Consider the following 20,297-nt stretch of genomic DNA (forward strand, 5'->3'; position numbering starts at 1 on the left):
ACCTGAGTGCTGGGGGCAGGAAGGGGGAGCTGCTTGGAGAACCCTTTCAGTGGCCCACACTCCTGACTGTCCATCTCAGGAAGCCAGAGGCCTGGCCACAGGAAGGGCTCAAGGCTCCTTCTTCCCCTCCTGGACCTTCCATCACTAACTCTCATTGAGAGGCTCTCCTCTCTCTGCCCTCCTTTCCTCCCCTGCCCCCGGTGCAGGCTATCCTCTGTCTGCTCCTCCAGCAGCTGCCCTGTTAGTAACCAAGACGCCCCCATCCAGGAGCGGGGGTGGGGGTGGGGGGCTCAAAGCAGCTGCTTCTACAAGGAAGCTGACACCAAGGCCAGCCGCTCAGCAACAACTTGTGGCTTTGCACCCAGCCCTGGGCCCCCACCCACCTGGCTGCTGCCTGCCAGCTTCCTGCTGTCCCTTTTCCCACTGCTCCTCAGACTTCCCTCTGACCCTGGCAGCCCTGTCTCGGTTTCCCCAGTCCGATTCTGTCCTTATTTCCCCTAGACCTGTCCTCATAAGTCTGCCCCCTCCCCACTCCTTTGGTCTGGAGTGTCTGTCTGCTCTGTGCAGCTTCTCAGCCCCGTCTTTGACGCTTCTTCCCTCGCGCCTCTTCCTGGAGGTTATACGCCCAGCACCTGAGCATGCAGCTGCCATCCTCTCTCCCCTGAAGGAAACACTTCAGAGCCAGGGCAGAGTGCGGACTACACACCATCTGGGATCTGCTATGTGAACCCCTTGAGTTAAAGAGCACAGTAGAGGCTGAGGGGACCCTCATTCCAACACTTGGAGGGACTCTTGCCGCCATCCTGAAACATTCATCCCTCCCCCTCACCATCAGCACATTTTGTGGCCTCCTGGATTACCTAGCTGCCTGGGTATCCCATTTTCTTGGGGGGGGGGGAATTCCCTGTCAGGGAAGGGGGCCCCCCAAGGCTACATTTCCAGAGGCTGAGTTAGAGCGATGGGGAGGGGGGGTGTTTGGGGGAGAGACAGGCAGTCCTGGCTTTGCTCACCAGGGCTTGGACACTAAATCCCTTGTTGATGGCTGTAGCAACCCCTCCCGAGGGTAGGGTTACCGTCTTCTGCCCTGTCGCCTTGACCCTCTCCCCTCCCTACTTCCCCTTGTCCCTCTAGAGCCATTTCCTCTCGCCCCCAAAGGATGTTGTTCCCCTCTCCAGTCCCCTGAAGGCTGGAGTATCTGCTGCCCTTTCTGCAGACTGGGTGAGGAAGGAGACTGTGGCAATAGAAACAGGTTGAGAGTGGGTAGGACGGGAGGGGATCAGGAAAAGAGAAAGGTGGAGGCCTGAGAGTAGAAGTGGAGAACTTCAGGGATAAGTTTGGACCAGGAAATTCGGTACAACTGAGGAAGTCTGGGCAATTGAGGGAGGGGTCAGCAAAAGACAGAAAGTGAAGTCTCTCCCTGCCCCCTTTCCCTGGGGCTGGGGCCACCTTAGCTTCCCTCATGAGTGACATCTCAGGCTGCAGCCCCACTGTTCCCCCTCTGTCAGCAGAAATATCTTTCTTCTGACCCCTCCTGCCAGAGTCTTAGCCAGCCAATCCCTGATCTGGGGGGGGGAGGCTGGCCCCCCCTACTCCCTCATAAGGACCAGCTGGGGGTTGGGGGGTGGCCGGCTGCTGCAAGTGGGACGGGGGTCAGAGCTTTGTGGAAGGAAGAAAAACCTGGGGGGGGGCAGGAGAGAAAAGCAAGAAACCCAGGCAAACAGGCAGGTGGACACTGAGGAAGGCCCCCAAAGCGTGAGGACCCCCCCAGAAGGAGCACACCGCCCCCTGGCCCCCAGGAAGGGAGCACAATGGAGGCTGCACACTCCAAGACCACAGAAGAATGTTTGGCCTATTTTGGGGTGAGCGAGACTACAGGCCTTAGCCCGGACCAAGTGAAGCGGCATCTGGAGAAATATGGCCCCAATGGTAAGTGTCTCTTGGAGGAGAGGCTGGTAACGCCCTCTTGCTCCCTCACAACACAGATGGACACATACACACACTCACACACTTACACTGGAGTCTCTCCCTCCAGAGTACCTCAGGGAAGAGCTGGGCCATGGTCCAGTGACTGCAGGGGATTCTGACAAAACAGAGTGCCTGAGAGAGTTTTGGGAGGTTTCATGGGATGACCTTGGTGAACCTCAGATGCCCTTTAGGTAGCCTGATTCTCTTACCTTAGCCAGAATCCTGGGTGTGGGGGGCATTAGACTGAACCCCAAATGAATATGTCCTTTTCTTCTTTTTCCTGGGTAGAGCTCCCTGCTGAGGAAGGTAAGTTACTGGAATCCCTGAGCTCTCTTAATGACCAGCCCCCGCCTCCCAGCCCCTGTGCCCACTCCTTTATCCCCACCTTCTCCCTACTGACTCCCGGGGCAAATACCCTCTCCAAAGGTTAGAGTCTGGCTGGGGGCAGGAGTTTCCAGGCACTTTCTCCCAGAGGCCTCCAGTCCTTGAGCAACTAACTGCCCACCACCAGTTTGTGGAGCCCGTTTCAGGACTCCCGGCGAGAGTGCCTCCTCTCAATGCCAGGCGGCCTGCTCATCCCCCTAGAACCTTCCTGCTCAGGCTGGAAGTTAGGCCACTGTTGGTCCCTGGATCCCAGCCTGCCCTTAGAGTCCGAGCCATTCATCCTCCAGACCTTAACCCCCTCCCCCGGGGGCGGGACCCTCCCCTGCCTCTTCCCCCAGGGAAGACCCTGTGGGAGTTGGTGATAGAGCAGTTTGAAGACCTCCTGGTGCGGATCCTTCTCCTGGCCGCCTGCATTTCCTTCGTAAGTTTGGGCAGGCATCTGGGGGCGGGCTGAGGTGTGGGTCGGGGGCGCTCCGGTTCCTCGGCTCCTCGGGTCCAAGTCCTCACCATCCTCTCCCCTACACCAGAACTGAGGGGGCAGGGAGGGGCGCTGATGCGCACGCCTCGGTCCTCCTCCACACCCCACAGGCAGGTTTTATTTTAAGCTTTAAGGGTGTTCTCAGCCAAAACACTGAAGCTAAGCCACCCCCGCAGCCTCAAGGGCTTCGAGGGCTCGGGTTACCCCCAAGCGCCGGGCTCCCCGGCTCCGGCTCCGGCTCTGTGGCGCTCAGGCACCAGCACTCCCGGCATGCCCCGAGGCGCGCAGCCGCTCCACCAATCCCCGAGCCTCCTGGCGCCCCCGCCCCTCCCTCCTGGCGCTGATTGGTCGCCGCAGAGACTCCCTCCCAGAGGCGGGAAAGAGCTGCTGGTGTGAGGGTGCCTCTGAGTGCACCCGAGGGCCGGCCGGCCGGACCCCTCCGCTGGCCCCGGGCTTTGATGCCTGCCGCCCGTCAGCGCTAGGGCTCCGGGACCCCCTCCTCACCCACCCGGCCTGACCTTGCCCGCCCTCTCTGGATCCCTCGCAGCCGCAAGGCCGCCACCTCTCTGGCCCCTGAGGCCACCCCCCCCACCCCCCACCAGCACCCACCACCCCAGCAGACCGCCTGCCTTCTGGAGTTTCTTCCTTAACATCTTAGTCCCACCAGAAGATAAGGCTGGGGGCAAAGAAGTTTCCCTGTCCCCTGGTCTCCTTCACGGAGGCCCTGTGGGCCTCTGAGTACTAGCTGGCAGGGCCTCCCTTCTCCCGTCTCAGATTTGCTCCTTGACATTTGCCTGTGGCTGTTGCTTGGCAGTGGCAACAGCTGGGGTGGGGTGTGTACAGGAGGCCCCGTAACACTATCCCCCCTCCTGTTCCCTCATGAAATTGGAGCTTCCCTTGCTGTTGGGGAGGGCTGGGGGGGGGGGGTGCGGGCAGTGTCTGCAAGGACCACAGGGTTTTCCCTGCGGAGTTTTGGCTCCCGTGGGATGGATGTGGCTGTAGGGGACCATTGGCCTGGGTGGCCCATGAGCTTTGTTTACAGGCCAACAGCCCGGCCAGGGAAAACCTGAAAGCATTCCCAGTTAAATCCAGAGTTGTGCATGTCTACACCTGCCAGTTCCTGTTGCCTGAGAGCAGGGGCAGTGCTCCTGTGGAGTGTGTAGGACCTCAGACTGATGAGGGGCTGCAGTATCCCCGAGATGCCCAGCCCCATTTGCTCCTGCACACACACTCACCCTCACTATGTGTTTGAGGGGTTTCATTACCGTTAGTCTCCATTTCCCTGCTCCCCAGGTGCTGGCCTGGTTCGAGGAAGGCGAAGAGACCATCACTGCCTTTGTGGAACCCTTTGTCATCCTCTTGATCCTCATCGCCAACGCCATTGTAGGGGTTTGGCAGGTTAGCCATGACCCCGCCTCACTGTCTTCCTCCCAGTCTCCTCCTCCTCCGTCACTTCCTCTGGACTTGCCTTGATCCCTGTCTCTAATGCCCAGTTTGGAAAGGGGATGGAGTGCAGGAAAGAGATGGGAGACTGGTGTTCCCACTGTCACTTGCTGGCTTCATAACCCAGGCAGGTTCCTTCACCTCTCTCAGCCTCAGTATCCTCATCCATAAAATGGGGCTAATAATCCTGTCCCTGAGTTGTGCTGAGATGGAACAGAGTGATGCATGTGGCATGCCCAGCCCTGCACCTGACATATAGTAGCAGGTCAATAAATGCTAGCTTGGTTTTCCTTCTCTTCCCTTACCACCCTCTACTTTTCCTGTCCTTTGCTTTCTGATTCTCTTTTCTTCTCTCCCCTAAGCCTCCTTACGTGTCTTCAGCCATAAATGGCAATTTCCTCAACACAGACACCTACCCTCACGTAGACTTTGTCTACTCCTATGCCAGGAGCCACTACTGCATGACCTGCCTCTTCCTCTGTAATGTCCCTGTTTCCCCCAGGACTCTGGCCCCTGCCCCTCCTAACTCTCCCCACCCAGTCCCCTCCCATTCCCCAACCTTCCTCCCTCCGATGACCCTTCTCTCTTCCACCCTGCCCCTCCAGGAGCGAAATGCAGAGAATGCCATCGAGGCTCTGAAGGAATATGAACCCGAGATGGGAAAAGTGTACCGGGCTGACCGCAAGTCAGTGCAAAGGATCAAGGCTCGGGACATTGTCCCTGGAGACATTGTGGAGGTGGCTGGTGAGTGATGGGAATAAGTGGTCCAGGAAGGGAAGTCTTGACTTTGAGGCCGAGAGGATGCATATGGTGAGGGTGGGGGCCCCTGATCCTGCTGTCCAGGAGGTAGCTGGGATGGTGGAGTCTTTGCTTCTCCTTCTCAGACTCCTCAGGAGGTCACCCCAGGGCACCGTGGCTGTAGCACCCCTCCCTGTCGGAGTCTCAGCAGGAACAGCCAGTCCTGTCCCTGACGCTCCAGGCGGACCCCCTGCTCCCCCTCCTCTCACCCAGCACTTGCAAGCAACAGGTGGAACCTAGTCCCTGCCAATGGCCCCGTCTCCACCCCCCTCGCGAGGCCTGGCTTCTCTCTCCTTCCACCCACCCCCAAGCTTGGTCAGCTTTAAATCTTGACCTCTTGGTGCCCTTGAGGCCTCTTGAAGGGGAAGGAGTGAGGGTAGAAGGGAGGAGGGGGGCCGAAGGCTCAAGCCCCCAACCATGTAAGGGAAACTCAGGCCCCAGCGGGGAACACGGGACCTGGGAGGAGGGGAGCTCAAGGAGGGGCCCCGCCTCTCCGGTGAGGGACACTTAATGCCTGACCAGGGAGGGGTGGGGGCCGGGTGGCTAAGATTACTGGGATTCTGCCCCCTTCAGCGGTTTTTATATTTGCCTTGTGCAGGCCTTCCCACATCTTCAGGCCCCTGGCAGAGGGGAAAGGATCTAGGCCTGCTTCCCTCCACTAGACTCCCCAGTTGTACCTCAGGAAGCCTAGGGAGGGGGGAGCAGGCTGAGGACCCCGGGGCACCATCACAGGGCCGTCCTGCCACGGTGACAGTTTGGAGTCAGCGCCATGAATGTCTATAAATATCGCTTGGGCTTGGGTGACAGGGTGTCCCGCCCAACTCCTTTGCCGACCTCCTCCCTCCTCTGTCAGCTTCCTCTGACATAGGAGGAGGAACCTTAAAAACAGGGAAAAGAAAGCAGCCCAACCAGCCTTGTCCCCAGTATCCCCCGTTGGAACAGGGGGCACTAGGTCGAGGCAGTGGAAAGCCCTGAAGTTCCAGGGGGGCATCATCCGCCTTGTCAGCCCCTCTGCAGGGGGGTCTCCTGTACTGACCCTCTCCCATGCATCTCCTGCGCTCTGCCCCCACTCTGGCTCGGCTCCCTCCTGCCCTGCCGTTCCTTGTTCCCTGCAGACCTCCCCTTCTCTCTGTCCTGCCCATCTCCCCGGCTCACTCACTCGCTGTGGCTTCCTGCCTTCCTTCAGGTGCACAAACCGGGGCCTGACAGGGGTCTGACAGGTGGTTTTCACCAGGCTCTGCTGGACCTGCACCCTCTGCCCCTGTGCCTCCCCTCTCCTTCTGCTTCTGCCCTTCTTACCCTTTCTTTTGCTCTGCCTTCTGTCCTATTGGACACTGCTTTTCTCGATTCTCATAACTTCTCCTGTTTCTTCCTGTGTCTTCCTGTCCCCCTCCCGCCCCCGTCTGTGATTCCACGACCTACTCTCCCCCTCCAGGCGTGTCTTTCAAATTCAGTCTCCTTTCGTTCTTTTCTTGCTCTTCTCTCTCCATCTTTCTTTCTCTTGTTTCCCTCTTGGTTTTGCTGTCTCATTACACAACTGGATGGTTCCTAATTTTCCCTTCAGCCATTCAGCGTACGTTTATTGAGCACATGCTGTGTGCCAGGCAGTGCGCAGGGCCCTCTCACAGGCTCATTGCCCCAGGGTTTAGGGAAGGGGAGAGAAAGCAACGAGGGGGCAGTTGGAATAAGTGCTGAGAGGGGGGATGCTTGCTGGAGCTACAGGAGCCCATGCCAAGGGCCTGACTCAAGCCCATGATGGGCAGCCAACCCTGGTGACCTGAGGACGAGGTGAGGTTGTCAGACAGAGGTTGGGCTTTAATGGGAAGGAAGAAAACTGCTTTCTCAACTGACTTGACTCTCGTTTACTCTCTCCACAGTGGGGGACAAAGTCCCTGCAGATATCCGCATCCTGTCCATCAAGTCCACCACCCTCCGGGTGGACCAATCCATCCTGACAGGTCTGGTGGGCCAGAGGTGGGAGGATGCTTCAAGGGGGTGTGGGGATGAAGTGGGGAGCTGAGTGCCACACAAGGATGAAACTCTAGGTGGATAAAAAAGAATAGCCAGCCACATGGCCCGCTCCTGGCTCTGTAGCAACAGTGATGTCAGCATGGCTCAGCTTCATTCATCATGGCAAGCCTGAAACAAAAGGGGTCATGGGAGAGGGTGGGACATTTGTGCCCATTCTCCACATGGTCATCGACCCCATCCTTCCCCATGGACATTCAGACACCCAGAGAACTGTCCTGTTGCTTCAAAAGCCCCCAAGTGAGGAACCATAGATTCTAGGACAAGATGGAGGGTCTGGATGCACTTAAAACCACAGCTGCTTCTGCTTATCTGCTGGGAGAGAGAGGGTGAAGAGCCAGCGAGCGTTCCCTGTGGTCCAAAAAGGCAAGGCTGGACGGGTGTGGGGCAGCTGCCTGAGCCCCTGCCCAATGTAGGGAAGGAGGCGGCTCTGCCCTTGACCCCACCTCTTCACATATGTCAGCTTCTTTGACTTTCACCAAGACCTGGTTCTGGAGGCTATATAGCATCGTCCCCATTTTACAGAGACCAGAGGTTAAGTGATCCCAAATTATACAGCTTTTCAATGGTCAGGCTGAGGCTCAGGTCAAGGTCTTTTTACTGTAAGTAAAAATATGGATTTCCTATCTGCCTCCAGTGGCTTTTCCAGTGTTCAGCCTTCCTCCAGGACTGCAGCTTGGTCCTTACCAGGCTCTGTCCTGCCAAGCAGGGCGAGTTAGGGGTGGGAAGGATGGGAGGAGGACATGATGTCATCTGGAAACCTCTTGGCTCCTTCCCCACAGGCGAGTCCGTGTCCGTCATCAAACACACAGACCCCGTCCCTGACCCCCGAGCTGTCAACCAGGATAAGAAGAACATGCTTTTCTCGGTGAGCCATGCAGGGCCAGCTGTCATGCGCTCGAGCCAGAGGCCCTGGTGTGGGAGAGACGTGGCAGTGCGAGGAGAGATGAGCCCTGCCATCAGGAGGGTGCCGAGTGAGGGCTGCCTCTCGCCTGAGTCCTTGCCTCTTGCTTGCCCTCTCAGGGTACCAACATTGCTGCTGGCAAGGCCTTAGGCATCGTGGCCACCACTGGTGTGAGCACTGAGATCGGGAAGATCCGAGACCAAATGGCAGCCACAGAACAGGATAAGACCCCTCTGCAGCAGAAGCTCGATGAGTTTGGGGAGCAACTTTCCAAGGTCATCTCCCTTATCTGTGTGGCCGTCTGGCTCATCAACATCGGCCACTTCAATGACCCCGTCCACGGGGGCTCCTGGATCCGTGGGGCCATCTACTACTTTAAAATTGCTGTGGCCTTGGCTGTGGCCGCAATCCCAGAAGGTACGGCAAGCTTCCTTTCATCTCCCACTGGCTAATCTGAACTGCAAAGGCCCCTTTTGCAAGCAGGGTAACATTTTCAAGTTCCAGGGATCAGGACTCAATTTCCTTGGGGGGCTGTGGTCCTCCCCCATCACTGACCCTTCACTCCTTCTCCTTCCTCCCCCACAGGCCTTCCTGCAGTCATTACCACCTGTCTGGCCCTGGGCACCCGGCGGATGGCAAAGAAAAATGCCATCGTGAGGAGCTTGCCCTCTGTAGAGACTCTGGGCTGCACTTCTGTCATCTGTTCTGACAAGACGGGCACCCTCACCACCAACCAGATGTCTGTCTGCAAGGTCAGGGGAAGTGTGGGAGACTCCCACTCCAAAAACTGCCTTTGAGGGGAAATAAGCCCTCCAAAGATGGGGTTAGCGGTTCATCACTGGCAGCTTCTGCTTCTGGCCAGGGAAATAAATGTACAGAGGACAGGTATAGATTGCCACCCTGCCAGCTGTGAAAAAGATGACCCCCTGCCCTCAGAATGGCCCTCCATGGCAGGATCTGGGGAGTCTGGCCACAGTAATCTTTAATAGCATTTCCTAAACCAGGGCTCTTAATCTTTCCTGAGCCTCAGACTCAAGCAGTCTGGACCTCTTCTCAATATAATAGTTTAAATGTATAAAATAAAATACACAGGATTCTGTTTTTAAAAATGCATTGGGTTACAGAGGAAACCAGTGATTGAGATACAGTTATCAAAGTATTTTAAAAACAAATTTGTGATGTGGTCACACTTATGCTTCTGCACGAATGCATTCGGTAGCAGACCTAGCGGCGGGTCTGAGCAATTTTGAGGGCTTTGCAACAGTGCAGTGTGATAGGAAGGGATCTGTGATCATATGGGTGGTAAAGTTATGGGTTTTGCTAATATCGATGTGATCCACTGCCTACATTCATGATTGGAAGGAAATGCTCATGTCAGAGAGAAAATAAGAAATTTTTCTTTCTTTCTTCTTTCTTTCTTTCTTTCTTTCTTTCTTTCTTTCTTTCTTTCTTTTCTTTTCTTTTCTTTTCTTCCTTCCTTCCTTTCTTTTCTTTCTTTTTTTTTAATTTTTGTTTATTTATGATAGAGAGAGAGAGAGAGAGAGGCAGAGACATAGGCAGAGGGAGAAGCAGGCTCCCTGCAGGGAGCCCGATGTGAGACTTGATCCCAGGACCTTGATCCCAGGACCCCGGGATCACAACCTGAGCCAAAGGCAGATGCTCAACCACTGAGCCACCCAGGTGTCTCTCTTGGAATCTGTCTTAAGCCCTATCCCCCTCCCCCCCCCCCCCCCCCCCCCCGGCCCCCACTGGCTACAGTTTGGGATGGGCTGCTTCTCTCTGGGACCTTCCAAAGCACAGGCTTCAAAGCCAGACCTCAGGCTTCTGCAACCGGTTCCTAAAAATGAATTGATTGCCCTCATTTGAAAGTCAAGAGATTTCACAGGAAAATAACCTGAATTTCTGGCTCTTCCTGCAAAACTGGAAGATCCTGGCCATGAGTGGCTAGAGCTATAGCTGGGCCACATGCTATTGTGTACCTTATTGCTCACACCTGCTTTTACCAACTCATCTAAAGGAGCCTCCAGTGTGGCCTTCAGAAACTAATGACTTCTGTTTTGAAGCCATTAACGCCGAACAAGAAGGGCAGCTCTGGTGGCCAGCGGTTTAGTGCCGCCTTCAGCCTGGGGTGTGATCCTGGAGACCCGGGATCGAGTCCCATGTTGGGCTCCTTGCATGGAGCCTGCTTCTCCCTCTGCCTGTGTCTCTGCCTCTCTCTCTGTGTCTCTCATGAATAAATAAATAAAATCTTTTAAAAAAAAACAAAACACTGAACAAGGAGAATGACAGCCAAGGGGTGGCGGGAGAAGGGAGGCAGGTAGTGGGGAGCCTTGGTTAGTCTACAAGGGTGGTTGGGAGAGGAACGGGACGCCAGCCTCTCCTCTGTACCAACTGTCAGGGATGGTGACAACCAGACATGTGTGCTCGTGTCCTTCTCCCTGCAGATGTTTATCATTGACAAGGTGGATGGAAACCTCTGTGTCCTGAACGAGTTCGCTATCACTGGTTCCACTTACGCTCCAGAAGGAGAGGTGTAAGTGCCCCAAAGCCCTTCCCTCAGCTCCTTGTGCCTCCACTAGACACATGCACACCCCACTTTCCCGAGGGCCTCCCTCTCGTTTTATCTTCCTTCCTCTCTCCTCTTCCTTCACCGACCTTGTTCTCTCTCCCCCTCCCACCCTGATTATTCTCCATGCTGGTTGCCACGTCCCTGACTGTCCCTCACTCTTTCCCCAAGTCCTCTCTGCATCTCGGTCTCTATTCTCTACCTGTCTCTTTTCCTTCCTTCCTCCCTGCCCTGCTACCAGCTTGAAGAATGATAAGCCAGTCCGGTCAGGGCAGTATGATGGGCTGGTGGAGCTGGCCACCATTTGTGCCCTCTGCAATGACTCCGCCTTGGACTTCAATGAGGTAACTTCTTCACTCCTGACGCAGCCCCTCTGTCCTCTTCCAGCTGGCCAAGGCCACATGGGAGGGAGACACCTTGTACTGAGTCCTCTTCTGGGTGGAAGGGGGAAGGAGTGGCTGGCCCCCTTCCCGTTCTAGGGGGAAGGTGGAAGCAAGGGGCCGGGAGCACAGGGCACTTACTTCCTCTTCCTCCTCTGTCCTCTCAGACCAAAGGTGTTTATGAGAAGGTGGGTGAGGCCACCGAGACTGCACTCACCACCCTGGTGGAGAAGATGAATGTATTCAACACTGACGTGAGAAACCTCTCAAAGGTGGAGAGGGCCAATGCCTGCAACTCGGTGAGTGTGGGCGCTCCTTTCCACAGGGTCCTTCTTTGCCCTGTGTCGCATTGCACAGGCAAGGACCAGAGAACCTCAGGGGAGCAGAGGCCCCCAGTCCAGCCAGGAAGGGCCTCAGGCCCCAAGCTGGGACGCCACTGGCAGGGGCAAGACCTCTTGCCCGTGGACGGATGTGCCGTCTGCCACCTAGCTGTAGCCTCCCTGGATGACACTTCTCCCGTTGTGTCCCTAGCTGGAAGCAGTGGCACTGGGCACAGAAATCACAAGCCACCCATCACAGTGCTTCCCCTTGTCCAGATGAACAAACCCATTCTGCTCCTCTCTAGGATGCTACTGTTAATATTTACTGAATGTGTATATTGAGCTCCTCTTATATATTATGTTCTTCATATAGCTCATTCTTTTGTTTTCTTTTTTTACATATGTAAGATGCTCATTGCTGCCTAATATGACAAGATTAATGAAAACGATCTAAATATCAGTAGAGAGTACGTGTAAGAAATTTACAAATGAGAATATTAATGTCAACTTCTATTTATTGTTACTTTTGTTCGTGTTTTATTTTGAAACACCTCTGACACATTTGATGAAAAAAGGATCTCATTCCTTTTTGGGGAGTGCTTATCACTGCATGCCAGGCACTCAGGCTGCATTGTCTGATAACGCGTCTCTAGGAGCTCTCATATAGTTCTTCCAATTTATTTTTTTTTTATTTTTATTTTTTAATTTTTATTTATTTGTGATAGTCACAGAGAGAGAGAGAGAGAATGAGGCAGAGACACAGGCAGAGGGAGAAGCAGGCTCCATGCACCGGGAGCCTGACGTGGGATTCGATCCCGGGTCTCCAGGATCACGCCCTGGGCCAAAGGCAGGCGCCAAACCGCTGCGCCACCCAGGGATCCCTAGTTCTTCCAATTTAAATTAATAAATAAAAGTAAAAACTCACTTCTTCAGCTTCACTAGCCATATTTTCCATCTTGAATAACCGTGCTTAATTACATCCTACCGGGCAGTTCAGAGTACAGAACATTCCTGCCAACCCTGAAAGTTCCACTAGACGGTGCCATATTGTGCCATCCTGTTCCTGTTGTGCTTTAAACTGGACACTAAGAAAGTGGCAGCATCAGTCTTAAAGTTCTCTCCATTTGTGCTACAGGCACCAGACTAAGCTTCAGTCTGAAACTCAGCTTGGGGTCTGCTCTGATCCCCAGATCATCTTTGGCTGTGTTTTACGGGGTCTGAGACTCTGCCCTTCTAGCACAGCATCATCATTCTCAGCCTACCAATTTCACATCTGGCCTCTCCCTCTCTGTCTCCTCTTTTCCAGGTGATCCGCCAGCTAATGAAGAAGGAATTTACCCTGGAGTTCTCCCGGGACAGAAAGTCCATGTCTGTCTATTGCTCCCCAGCCAAATCCCGGGCTGCTGTGGGCAACAAGATGTTTGTTAAGGTCAGAAATCAGAATGGGCCTCAGTCCCCCTCTTCTTCCTAATCTCAGAGCCCTCTCCTATCCCTGCTCCCTGTCACTGTGGCCCAGAAAAAAGACCGTAGTCTCTGAAAGCTCTCTTGGTCACCTAGGGCGCCCCTGAGGGGGTCATTGACCGCTGTAACTATGTGCGAGTTGGCACCACTCGAGTGCCGATGACGGGGCCGGTGAAGGACAAGATCCTGTCGGTGATCAAGGAGTGGGGCACTGGCCGGGACACACTGCGCTGCCTGGCCCTGGCCACCCGGGACACCCCCCCGAAGCGAGAGGAGATGATTCTGGACGACTCTGCCAGGTTCATGGAATATGAGGTGAGGGGCCTCCCATTGCCTCAGAATCATCTGCCACCCCCCTGCTCCACCCATGTTATTCCTATTGCGTCACGGGCCCTGGAGTCCCAGGAAAGGACTTAGAATCTGGAAGAGTGTCAGGAATCATCTAGTCCAAGGCTGCTCTGCCTGTGGCCGTGGACTTGTCCCGGATGAGGTGAGGCGCTTGCAGCCAGAACAGAGACCCAGGTGGTAGCTGGCCATTCTTGGTTCTGCTACATGTTTCCGTAGTGAGACACCCTTGAGACGAGAAACGGGGCATAGACCTGCATTCTGGTGCCAGCGCTTTATCTTATGGTGGACAGGCTTTCCAAATAGCACCAAAGTCCACCACTTCCTTTTCTAGATGGGACCCAGTGGCCCGGCAGGTAGCCTAGATTTGCTCAGGGTTGTAGGCCAAGGAAGTGGCCCCACTGAAGGCAGAAATCACTGCTCTAACTCCCAGCTCCAGTTCTTTCCTTGAAATACAGGCGGTCGCTATCTACTCTGGGCCTGGCAGCGCCAGACCTACATGTGAACACGGTGCGTCTCCTGCCCCTGGTCTTATGGGACCCCGCTGAGATGTGCACACCAGGCCAGGGGCAGCTTTCTCCCCATCTCCACCCCCAAACCCCTGAGCTTCCTCCCTGGCTTACTTCCAAGTCCTTCCCTGACCCCGTCACTCTCTGCTGTCTCCTCAGACGGACCTGACATTCGTTGGTGTGGTAGGCATGCTGGATCCACCACGAAAGGAAGTCACCGGCTCTATTCAGCTCTGTCGGGATGCCGGAATCCGCGTCATCATGATCACTGGCGACAATAAGGGCACAGCCATTGCCATCTGCCGGCGGATCGGCATCTTCGGGGAGAACGAGGAGGTGGCGGACCGAGCCTACACAGGCCGGGAGTTCGACGACCTGCCCCTGGCAGAGCAGCGGGAGGCCTGCCGTCGTGCCTGCTGCTTCGCCCGCGTGGAGCCATCCCACAAGTCAAAGATTGTGGAGTACCTGCAGTCCTACGATGAGATCACAGCCATGGTGAGCGGACAGAGGGGCTGTGCGGCTGTGGGGTGAGGGGCAGTCTCTGCCCAGAGCCCCTTGACAGGAGGGTCTCAGGAGCAGGGGGGGCAGGGGGATCAACTCCCAAGGAGGAGTAAGTGCAAGAGTCCACGCTCCACCTTCTCATTCTGCCCTCAGACAGGTGATGGAGTCAATGACGCCCCTGCCCTGAAGAAGGCCGAGATCGGCATTGCCATGGGATCTGGCACCGCCGTGGCCAAGACTGCTTCTGAGATGGTGCTGGCCGATGACAACTTCTCCACCATCGTGGCTGCGGTGGAGGAAGGCCGTGCCATCTACAACAACATGAAGCAGTTCATCCGCTACCTCATCTCCTCCAATGTGGGCGAGGTGGTCTGGTGAGCAGCCAGGGCAGGCCCCTGCAGGAACCCAGGGCCGGTGGGTGGGGGTGGAGGGCCGGTGACCACAGGGCCAGGGCCAGGCCAGACATGTGACCACCTCCTTCTGGCAGCATCTTCCTGACCGCCGCCCTGGGGCTGCCTGAGGCCCTGATCCCTGTGCAGCTGCTGTGGGTGAACTTGGTGACTGACGGGCTCCCGGCCACGGCCCTGGGCTTCAACCCACCAGATCTAGACATCATGGACCGCCCCCCCCGGAGCCCCAAGGAGCCCCTCATCAGTGGCTGGCTCTTCTTCCGCTACATGGCAATTGGGGGTGAGCAGGATGGGAGCCCCATCCTTCCCAACCCTTGGGACTAACCCCCCCCTCTGGGATACCTGTTCCCCTAGCACAGACACCTCAAGGGCCCTCTTCCTCAACAAGCTGTTGATGGCCATGAGCCCTCTTGACAATTCCTGTCTTCCCAGCTGGGACCCCAAATTCCATCTTCTCTCTACCACAGGCTATGTGGGTGCAGCCACTGTGGGAGCTGCTGCCTGGTGGTTCATGTATGCAGATGACGGGCCTGGTGTCACCTACAGCCAGCTGGTAGGGAGGACAGAGAAAGGAGGAGGGTGGGGAGCAGGAGGGAGGCATGGAGGCTTCTGTGGGATGCCACTTTCTCACTCCTCCCCCTGCAGACTCACTTCATGCAGTGCAATGAGGAAAACCCTAATTTTGAGGGCGTGGACTGCGAGATCTTTGAGGCCCCTGAGCCCATGACCATGGCCTTGTCCGTGCTGGTCACCATCGAAATGTGCAACGCTCTCAACAGGTTAGGCCTGCCCACCCACCCCGGCTGCCTTCCAGGGGCCTCTGTGTCCTCCCCCTTCCTTGCTCTGCTCACCACCACTTTCTTGTGCTGTCCCCCACCCTGGCCTCTGCCCGGCCCTTTGCAGCCTGTCTGAGAACCAGTCCCTCCTGCGGATGCCCCCCTGGGTAAACATCTGGCTGCTGGGCTCCATCTGCCTCTCCATGTCCCTCCACTTCCTCATCCTCTACGTTGACCCTCTGCCGGTGAGCCTTCTCTGGGCCAGGGACCACTGTTCTGCACCCCACAGGGAGCCTCTGTGGGTGGGGACGCAGACAGAGGGAGGAAAGGGTGAGGGGGGCGGTGCCGGAACCCTGGCCCCCTCCCAGAGAGGAACACCAGTCCTCACCACCTCCACCTGCCCTCGCAGATGATCTTCAAGCTCCGGGCCCTGGACTTCACCCAGTGGCTTATGGTCCTCAAGATCTCATTTCCAGTCATTGGGCTCGATGAGGTCCTCAAGTTCATTGCTCGGAACTACCTGGAGGGTAAGCCTCAGCCCTCCTCTGAGCCATGTTTGCCCCTGGCCCCCCACAGGCCCTCCCTCTGCGCTGCGAAGGTGCCCGCCCCCCTTCCTTTTCAGCAGGGTGCTCTGGCCCTGAGAGGACCAGCGTCCCTGCCCCGGGCCCCCACGTCCCTGCACCTTTGCAGGTGCCCACAGCCTCCTTAGCCTTTCTGGCCCTCCACGCCCACCTCTGCCCTCCGTAACTCTGTCTCTCTGTCCTCTCTGGCCATAGGATAACCCGTTTCCCCTTCCTCCATCTCTTTGAACCGTGTCACAGGTATCGCCCCCTTCTCGCCCTCGCCCCCAGCTGCTGTGCCACCCCCGCCCCCCGCGCGTCCTCCTCTCTCCCCCTCGGTGGCATCCGAGGTCACTTGCGCTCGCTGCTCCACCCGGAGCCGCTGCTGCCACTGCCACGCTTCCCAGTGGGTGGGCTGCTGCCCTCACCCTGTACGGTCAGTGCCGCCCCGCCTCGGACGGCATGGTGCCTGCTGGGCTGCGCTGCGCTGCGCTGCGCTGGCTGGGCGCTGAGCTGTCCGCTGCCTGGGCTGCAGTGCTGGGGAGGAGTGGGGTCTGGGACACAGGTGAGTGGGGGGGGGGGGCCTGCAGCAACCCTCCAGGTGAGTGTGCCAGGGGAGAGGGGACAGAGAGCCTGAGAGGGACGTTACCTCTCCCCTCCTGCCCCCCCTCACTCCACTTCATCCTCCCCTTTCGCCTTCCAGATCCAGAAGATGAAAGAAGGAAGTAACCAGTCCTTTTGCCCCTTCTTCCCCACCCTGATAGTGATGCATCTTCAGCCAGAGCTGTGGCACAAACTCCCACGTTCCCCTCCCTGACATTTTTCTGTTTATAAACATGATGGTCCCTTCCACTTTGCACCCTCAACACCCCATCTTCCCTTCTGCTCTTGTAAAACCTCCCCTCCCCAACCCCGTGGGGCTTGCAGGGACAAGGCGACGGATTGAGCTGAGCTGCTTATTTATTGAAAATAAATGACAGAAAAGTCTGGTCTTGCCTCCGTGCGCATCTTGGGGCCTGGGTGGGGCCCTGGGGGGACAAGCATCTTAGTGTCATGCAGTCCAGAAAGCAGCTGCCTGTCCCAGGTGCACGTATGGAGGGACTGCTACCACAGGCCAGAGGCGCCCAGCCACCGCTTACAGCTTGGCTGTATCTCGGGAAGGGACGGTGCCATAACAGGCTGTTAGTCCGGCTGGGAGGGGGCCAGTGGCAAGAAGGTTGGGACCCAGGAGGCAGCATGGCAGCCAAAAGCCACAGGGTGAAGCCTGCACCTCTGGTGCCTGGAAGGGGCTGGGACTCCCACCCAGGTGTCATCCTCGGGAGCAGAAGGCCAGCCACCCCTGGGAGGAGGTGCTGCAGAGACAGGGCAGTAGAGGCCCCATCACCTCAAGCCCGGGCTTGGAGGGGATCAAGCCTCTATCCTGAGACCTGCAAAGCCCAGGCCTCTCAGTTCAGATGTGGGGAAAGGCAGTCTCCCCCAGGTGGGTGGGTCCTAGCCCCTCAGGTGTCCTGGATGTCCCTGACGTCCCTCAGGGGCGCCTCATCCATGATACTGCGCACTTGCTCCAAACTTTCTGCCTGGCGGATCCGTTCCAGGCGCACCTGCAGGGTTCAGTGCGGGAGGAAGAGGGCCCTTGGTGGGTAAATGCAGCCCCCTCCCATCTGCCAGGCCTCTAATGGGGCAAGGGTCCCCACCTTCCCCAAGCCACGGTGAAACTGGGATTCAAGGGAAGAAATGGGTCCTAAGAAAGTGGCCTGACCAAGGGTGGGCAGGGCAGGTGGGGCTGACACAGGGAGTGTGGAGGGACTGCTGCCACAAGCCAGAGGCTCCCAGCCACCAGTCTCAGCTTGGCTGTGCCTCAGGAAGGCACGGCAGCATAACAGGCTGTTAGTCCAGCTGGGAGGGGGGCAGCAGCAAGAAGGCTGGGACCCAGGAGGCAGCATGGTAGCTAAAGCCACAGGGTGAAGCCTGCACCTCTGGTGCCCGGAAGGGGCTGGGACTCCCACCCAGGTGTCATCCTTGGGTGGGCCCGGGGCTTTACACATCCAACAGAGACCTGCACACAACAGTTTGTTTTGAACAAAGCTCAGAGGATAAAAGGATGACAGCCTCAGGAGGAGGAAAAGGATTCCCCTGATTGGGGGACTGTTGTAGGACCTAGGATTAGCCACCTGGACCATGCCAGCCCAATGGAAAGGGGACACACCATACCTGCAGGGCCTGAGACAGTCGGACAAAATCCCTCTGCACCTGTTCACTGGTCTCCAGCTCCGCCTGCAGCCGCAGCACCTTTGCCCTCTGTTCCGAGAGCAGGTCTGTGAGCTGGGCCTGGGGGGACAGAACACAGGGGTGGGGCCTTGTGCCACATGGGAGGGGGTGGAGCCGGAGACACAGGAGGTCTGGATAGGGGAGCCATCCCTGGCTCTGACCTCTTCTGTGAGGCCAGAGCCCCACCCGGCCTCCTGGAGAAAGGACAGAAGGGCCCACTGAGGGTCCCCACACTGTAGTCCCTCCCGCCAGTCACAGAGTCTGGCTCCAGAGCCCAGCCTAGCCTCACCTTGCTCTGTTCCTGCTGGACCCGCTCCATCTCTGTCCTCAGGCTGCACAGGGAGGCTGGGAAGTCAGGCAGGAGCCAGCTGTCAGGCCCACGCCCTCTGTCCCTCCCTCCCTCCCATCCTGCCCCACCTGGCAGGGCTCTGGCGGTACTCACCCTCTAACACCTCTGTGTGGAGAGAAAGAGAGAGAGGTCAAAGCTCCTCCTCACACAGGCTCCTCCCTCTCCCCTCCTGGCAAGCCCAGGTGCTCCCCTGTGGGGGGAGGTCAGCCTCCGTTCTTCCTCCCTTACCTGTCTCCTCCCGCTGCACCCTCAGCTGCCCCTCCAGGCTGGCCCTGGCTGCTGTCTCCTCCTCTAGCGCCTCCCGGAGTGTCACGATCTCAATCCGGAGCCTCTCGGCCTCGTGCTCCCGGGCCTGCTGCTGGGCCCGTGCCTCCTGCCTCGTGTGGCGCACCAGCTGCTGTAGGTCCTGGAGGGGAGCCACCATCCCAAGGGTGGGGGGGAGGAGGAGGGGAGGGAGGGAGGAAACTTAAAAGGGAAACCACCAAAGTGCCGGGCACAAGGAGTGGGGACGTCCAGAGATGGCCACCTGGAGGAGGAGCCCAGGCCCGGTGCCGGTGCCTAGTGATAGTCCTGCCCAGTTCCCTAGAGCAGGATGCCCCTTTGTCATGCTCAGGACACAAAGGTCAAAAAAAAAAAAAAGAACACAAAGGTCAGTTTGTGTTTGGGCAGCTGTGCAGGTGTGAAAACAACACCAAGAAAGAGCAAGGCAATGGCAGAGGTCAGGACAGCAGACACAGAACCAAGGACCGCAGGGGTGCATGTCGGGAGGCAGACGTGGTGGTTCTCAGGGTGGGCAAGGGTTCTAATGAACTCAGTCAATGATGACAGTTTCTTATAAACCAAGACAATGATCAACTCCGTTTTGTGGATCTCACTTAAAAATAACTAATCAACCAAATCACTGCTTCTCCGTGTCACACATTCTGCTAACTCATTTTCTCTTCACACCAAGGCTGGGAAGGGGGTACAGTCCCATTTTTCAGACGAGTCGAGTGAGTTGGTCAAGGTGACACAGCTAATACACAGCAGCCCGGGGTGAGTTCCTGAGTCCCATGGTCCCGGGCCAATGCCTTTCTGTGTGTGGAGGGAGGGGGCCAGAGGAGTGGCCCTTGGGTCCTCAGCACCCACACTCCGCTTACCGGCACCGAGCTGGGCAGCGAGTCCTCATGGCCCTCATCCTGCTCCAGACCCCAGGGGGCTGAGGACGGCGGCTGCTCAGCCCGGAGCCCTTGGTTTTCCTCAGTCAGCTTCTTCACCTTGTGGCTCAGGCACTTGTGTGAGGTGGCCAGCTCTGCCTGGGGATGGACAGTCAGTAGGATGGGATGATGGGGACCAGCTGTCACCAGTGCCCCATGAGGCCAAACCCTGAACCCTCCTCCCGACACCGCTGAGGGCCAGAAAGGAAGGATCATACTCCTCCTCTGCTGAGAAAGGAAGGATCATACTCTATTAAGTACCTTTGACCACCAAGCTCTTTTTTTTTTTTTTTAAGTAAACTCCATGCCAATGTGGGGCTCGAACTCACGACACTGAGATCAAGAGTTGTGTACCCCACCGACTAGCCAGCCAGGCGCCCCTGACCCGCAAGCTCTTTATGCATGCTCCCCGATGGCCTGGAGGTCACAAGTGGCAGGCCACTTCGAGTGTTTTATTTGTTCCATGTGTTTTTTGTTGTTTTTTTTTTAAAGATGAAATTAGTCATCAACTTTAAAAACTGGGAGACAATACAGAAGTACCCAGGTTTCTGGCTTCTGTTGACAAATCAGAAAGTGTGTTGGCATCGGGCTCACATTCCCACGTGGCTCCCATCACAGAACCGAGGGACAGCAGAGCCCTTTGCGAGCCTCCCGGC

At 56.9% G+C, this 20,297-nt stretch overlaps 2 protein-coding genes and 1 long non-coding RNA gene across 4 annotated transcripts in view; 1 reads left to right on the plus strand and 2 right to left on the minus strand.

Moving 5' to 3' along the window:
• Positions 1-2,692, minus strand: part of LOC112640030 (uncharacterized) — a 5,076-nt gene extending 2,384 nt beyond the window's left edge. The window contains exon 1 of the long non-coding RNA XR_003123818.3: positions 2,175-2,692. This is a non-coding gene — a long non-coding RNA (uncharacterized LOC112640030). The remainder of the gene's footprint in view (positions 1-2,174) is intronic.
• ATP2A1 (ATPase sarcoplasmic/endoplasmic reticulum Ca2+ transporting 1) lies at positions 1,609-16,815 on the plus strand. 2 transcript variants are annotated; one of them, XM_025415690.3, is made up of 23 exons: positions 1,609-1,926; positions 2,254-2,271; positions 2,688-2,770; positions 4,121-4,225; positions 4,876-5,014; positions 6,946-7,026; positions 7,879-7,964; positions 8,120-8,417; positions 8,586-8,752; positions 10,445-10,533; positions 10,808-10,910; positions 11,114-11,245; positions 12,573-12,695; positions 12,824-13,042; positions 13,741-14,076; positions 14,236-14,456; positions 14,570-14,772; positions 14,960-15,045; positions 15,138-15,271; positions 15,396-15,513; positions 15,678-15,795; positions 16,045-16,089; positions 16,532-16,815. In XM_025415690.3, exons 1-22 carry the CDS (start codon positions 1,809-1,811, stop codon positions 16,047-16,049), a joined length of 2,982 nt encoding a protein of 993 aa, XP_025271475.1. In that variant the 5' UTR covers positions 1,609-1,808; the 3' UTR covers positions 16,050-16,089; positions 16,532-16,815. The 2 variants fall into 2 exon arrangements, with proteins under 2 accessions (XP_025271475.1, XP_025271474.1); XM_025415689.3 differs by lacking the exon at positions 16,045-16,089.
• Positions 16,771-20,297, minus strand: part of RABEP2 (rabaptin, RAB GTPase binding effector protein 2) — a 13,253-nt gene continuing 9,726 nt past the window's right edge. The window contains exons 8-13 of the mRNA XM_025415698.3: positions 19,585-19,740; positions 18,674-18,851; positions 18,539-18,550; positions 18,386-18,441; positions 18,040-18,156; positions 16,771-17,429 (exon numbers count right to left, since the gene is read on the minus strand). Coding sequence (XP_025271483.1) covers positions 17,328-17,429; positions 18,040-18,156; positions 18,386-18,441; positions 18,539-18,550; positions 18,674-18,851; positions 19,585-19,740 — 621 coding nt within the window. The 3' untranslated portion in view covers positions 16,771-17,327. The remainder of the gene's footprint in view (positions 17,430-18,039; positions 18,157-18,385; positions 18,442-18,538; positions 18,551-18,673; positions 18,852-19,584; positions 19,741-20,297) is intronic.

The sequence above is a fragment of the Canis lupus genome, chromosome 6 (assembly GCF_003254725.2).
Source record: "Canis lupus dingo isolate Sandy chromosome 6, ASM325472v2, whole genome shotgun sequence".
Taxonomy (NCBI): Eukaryota; Metazoa; Chordata; class Mammalia; order Carnivora; family Canidae; genus Canis; species Canis lupus.

What these genes read in the sequence shown, in the direction of transcription:
- ATP2A1 (XM_025415689.3), top strand. Translation starts at nt 1,809, where the DNA reads ATGGAGGCTGCACACTCCAAGACCACAGAAGAATGTTTGGCCTATTTT. An exon ending in TGTGGCCGCAATCCCAGAAG is followed by an intron (nt 8,418 to 8,585) that starts GTACGGCAAGCT and finishes CCTCCCCCACAG; the next exon opens with GCCTTCCTGCAGTCATTACC. An exon ending in CCGCTACATGGCAATTGGGG is followed by an intron (nt 14,773 to 14,959) that starts GTGAGCAGGATG and finishes TCTCTACCACAG; the next exon opens with GCTATGTGGGTGCAGCCACT.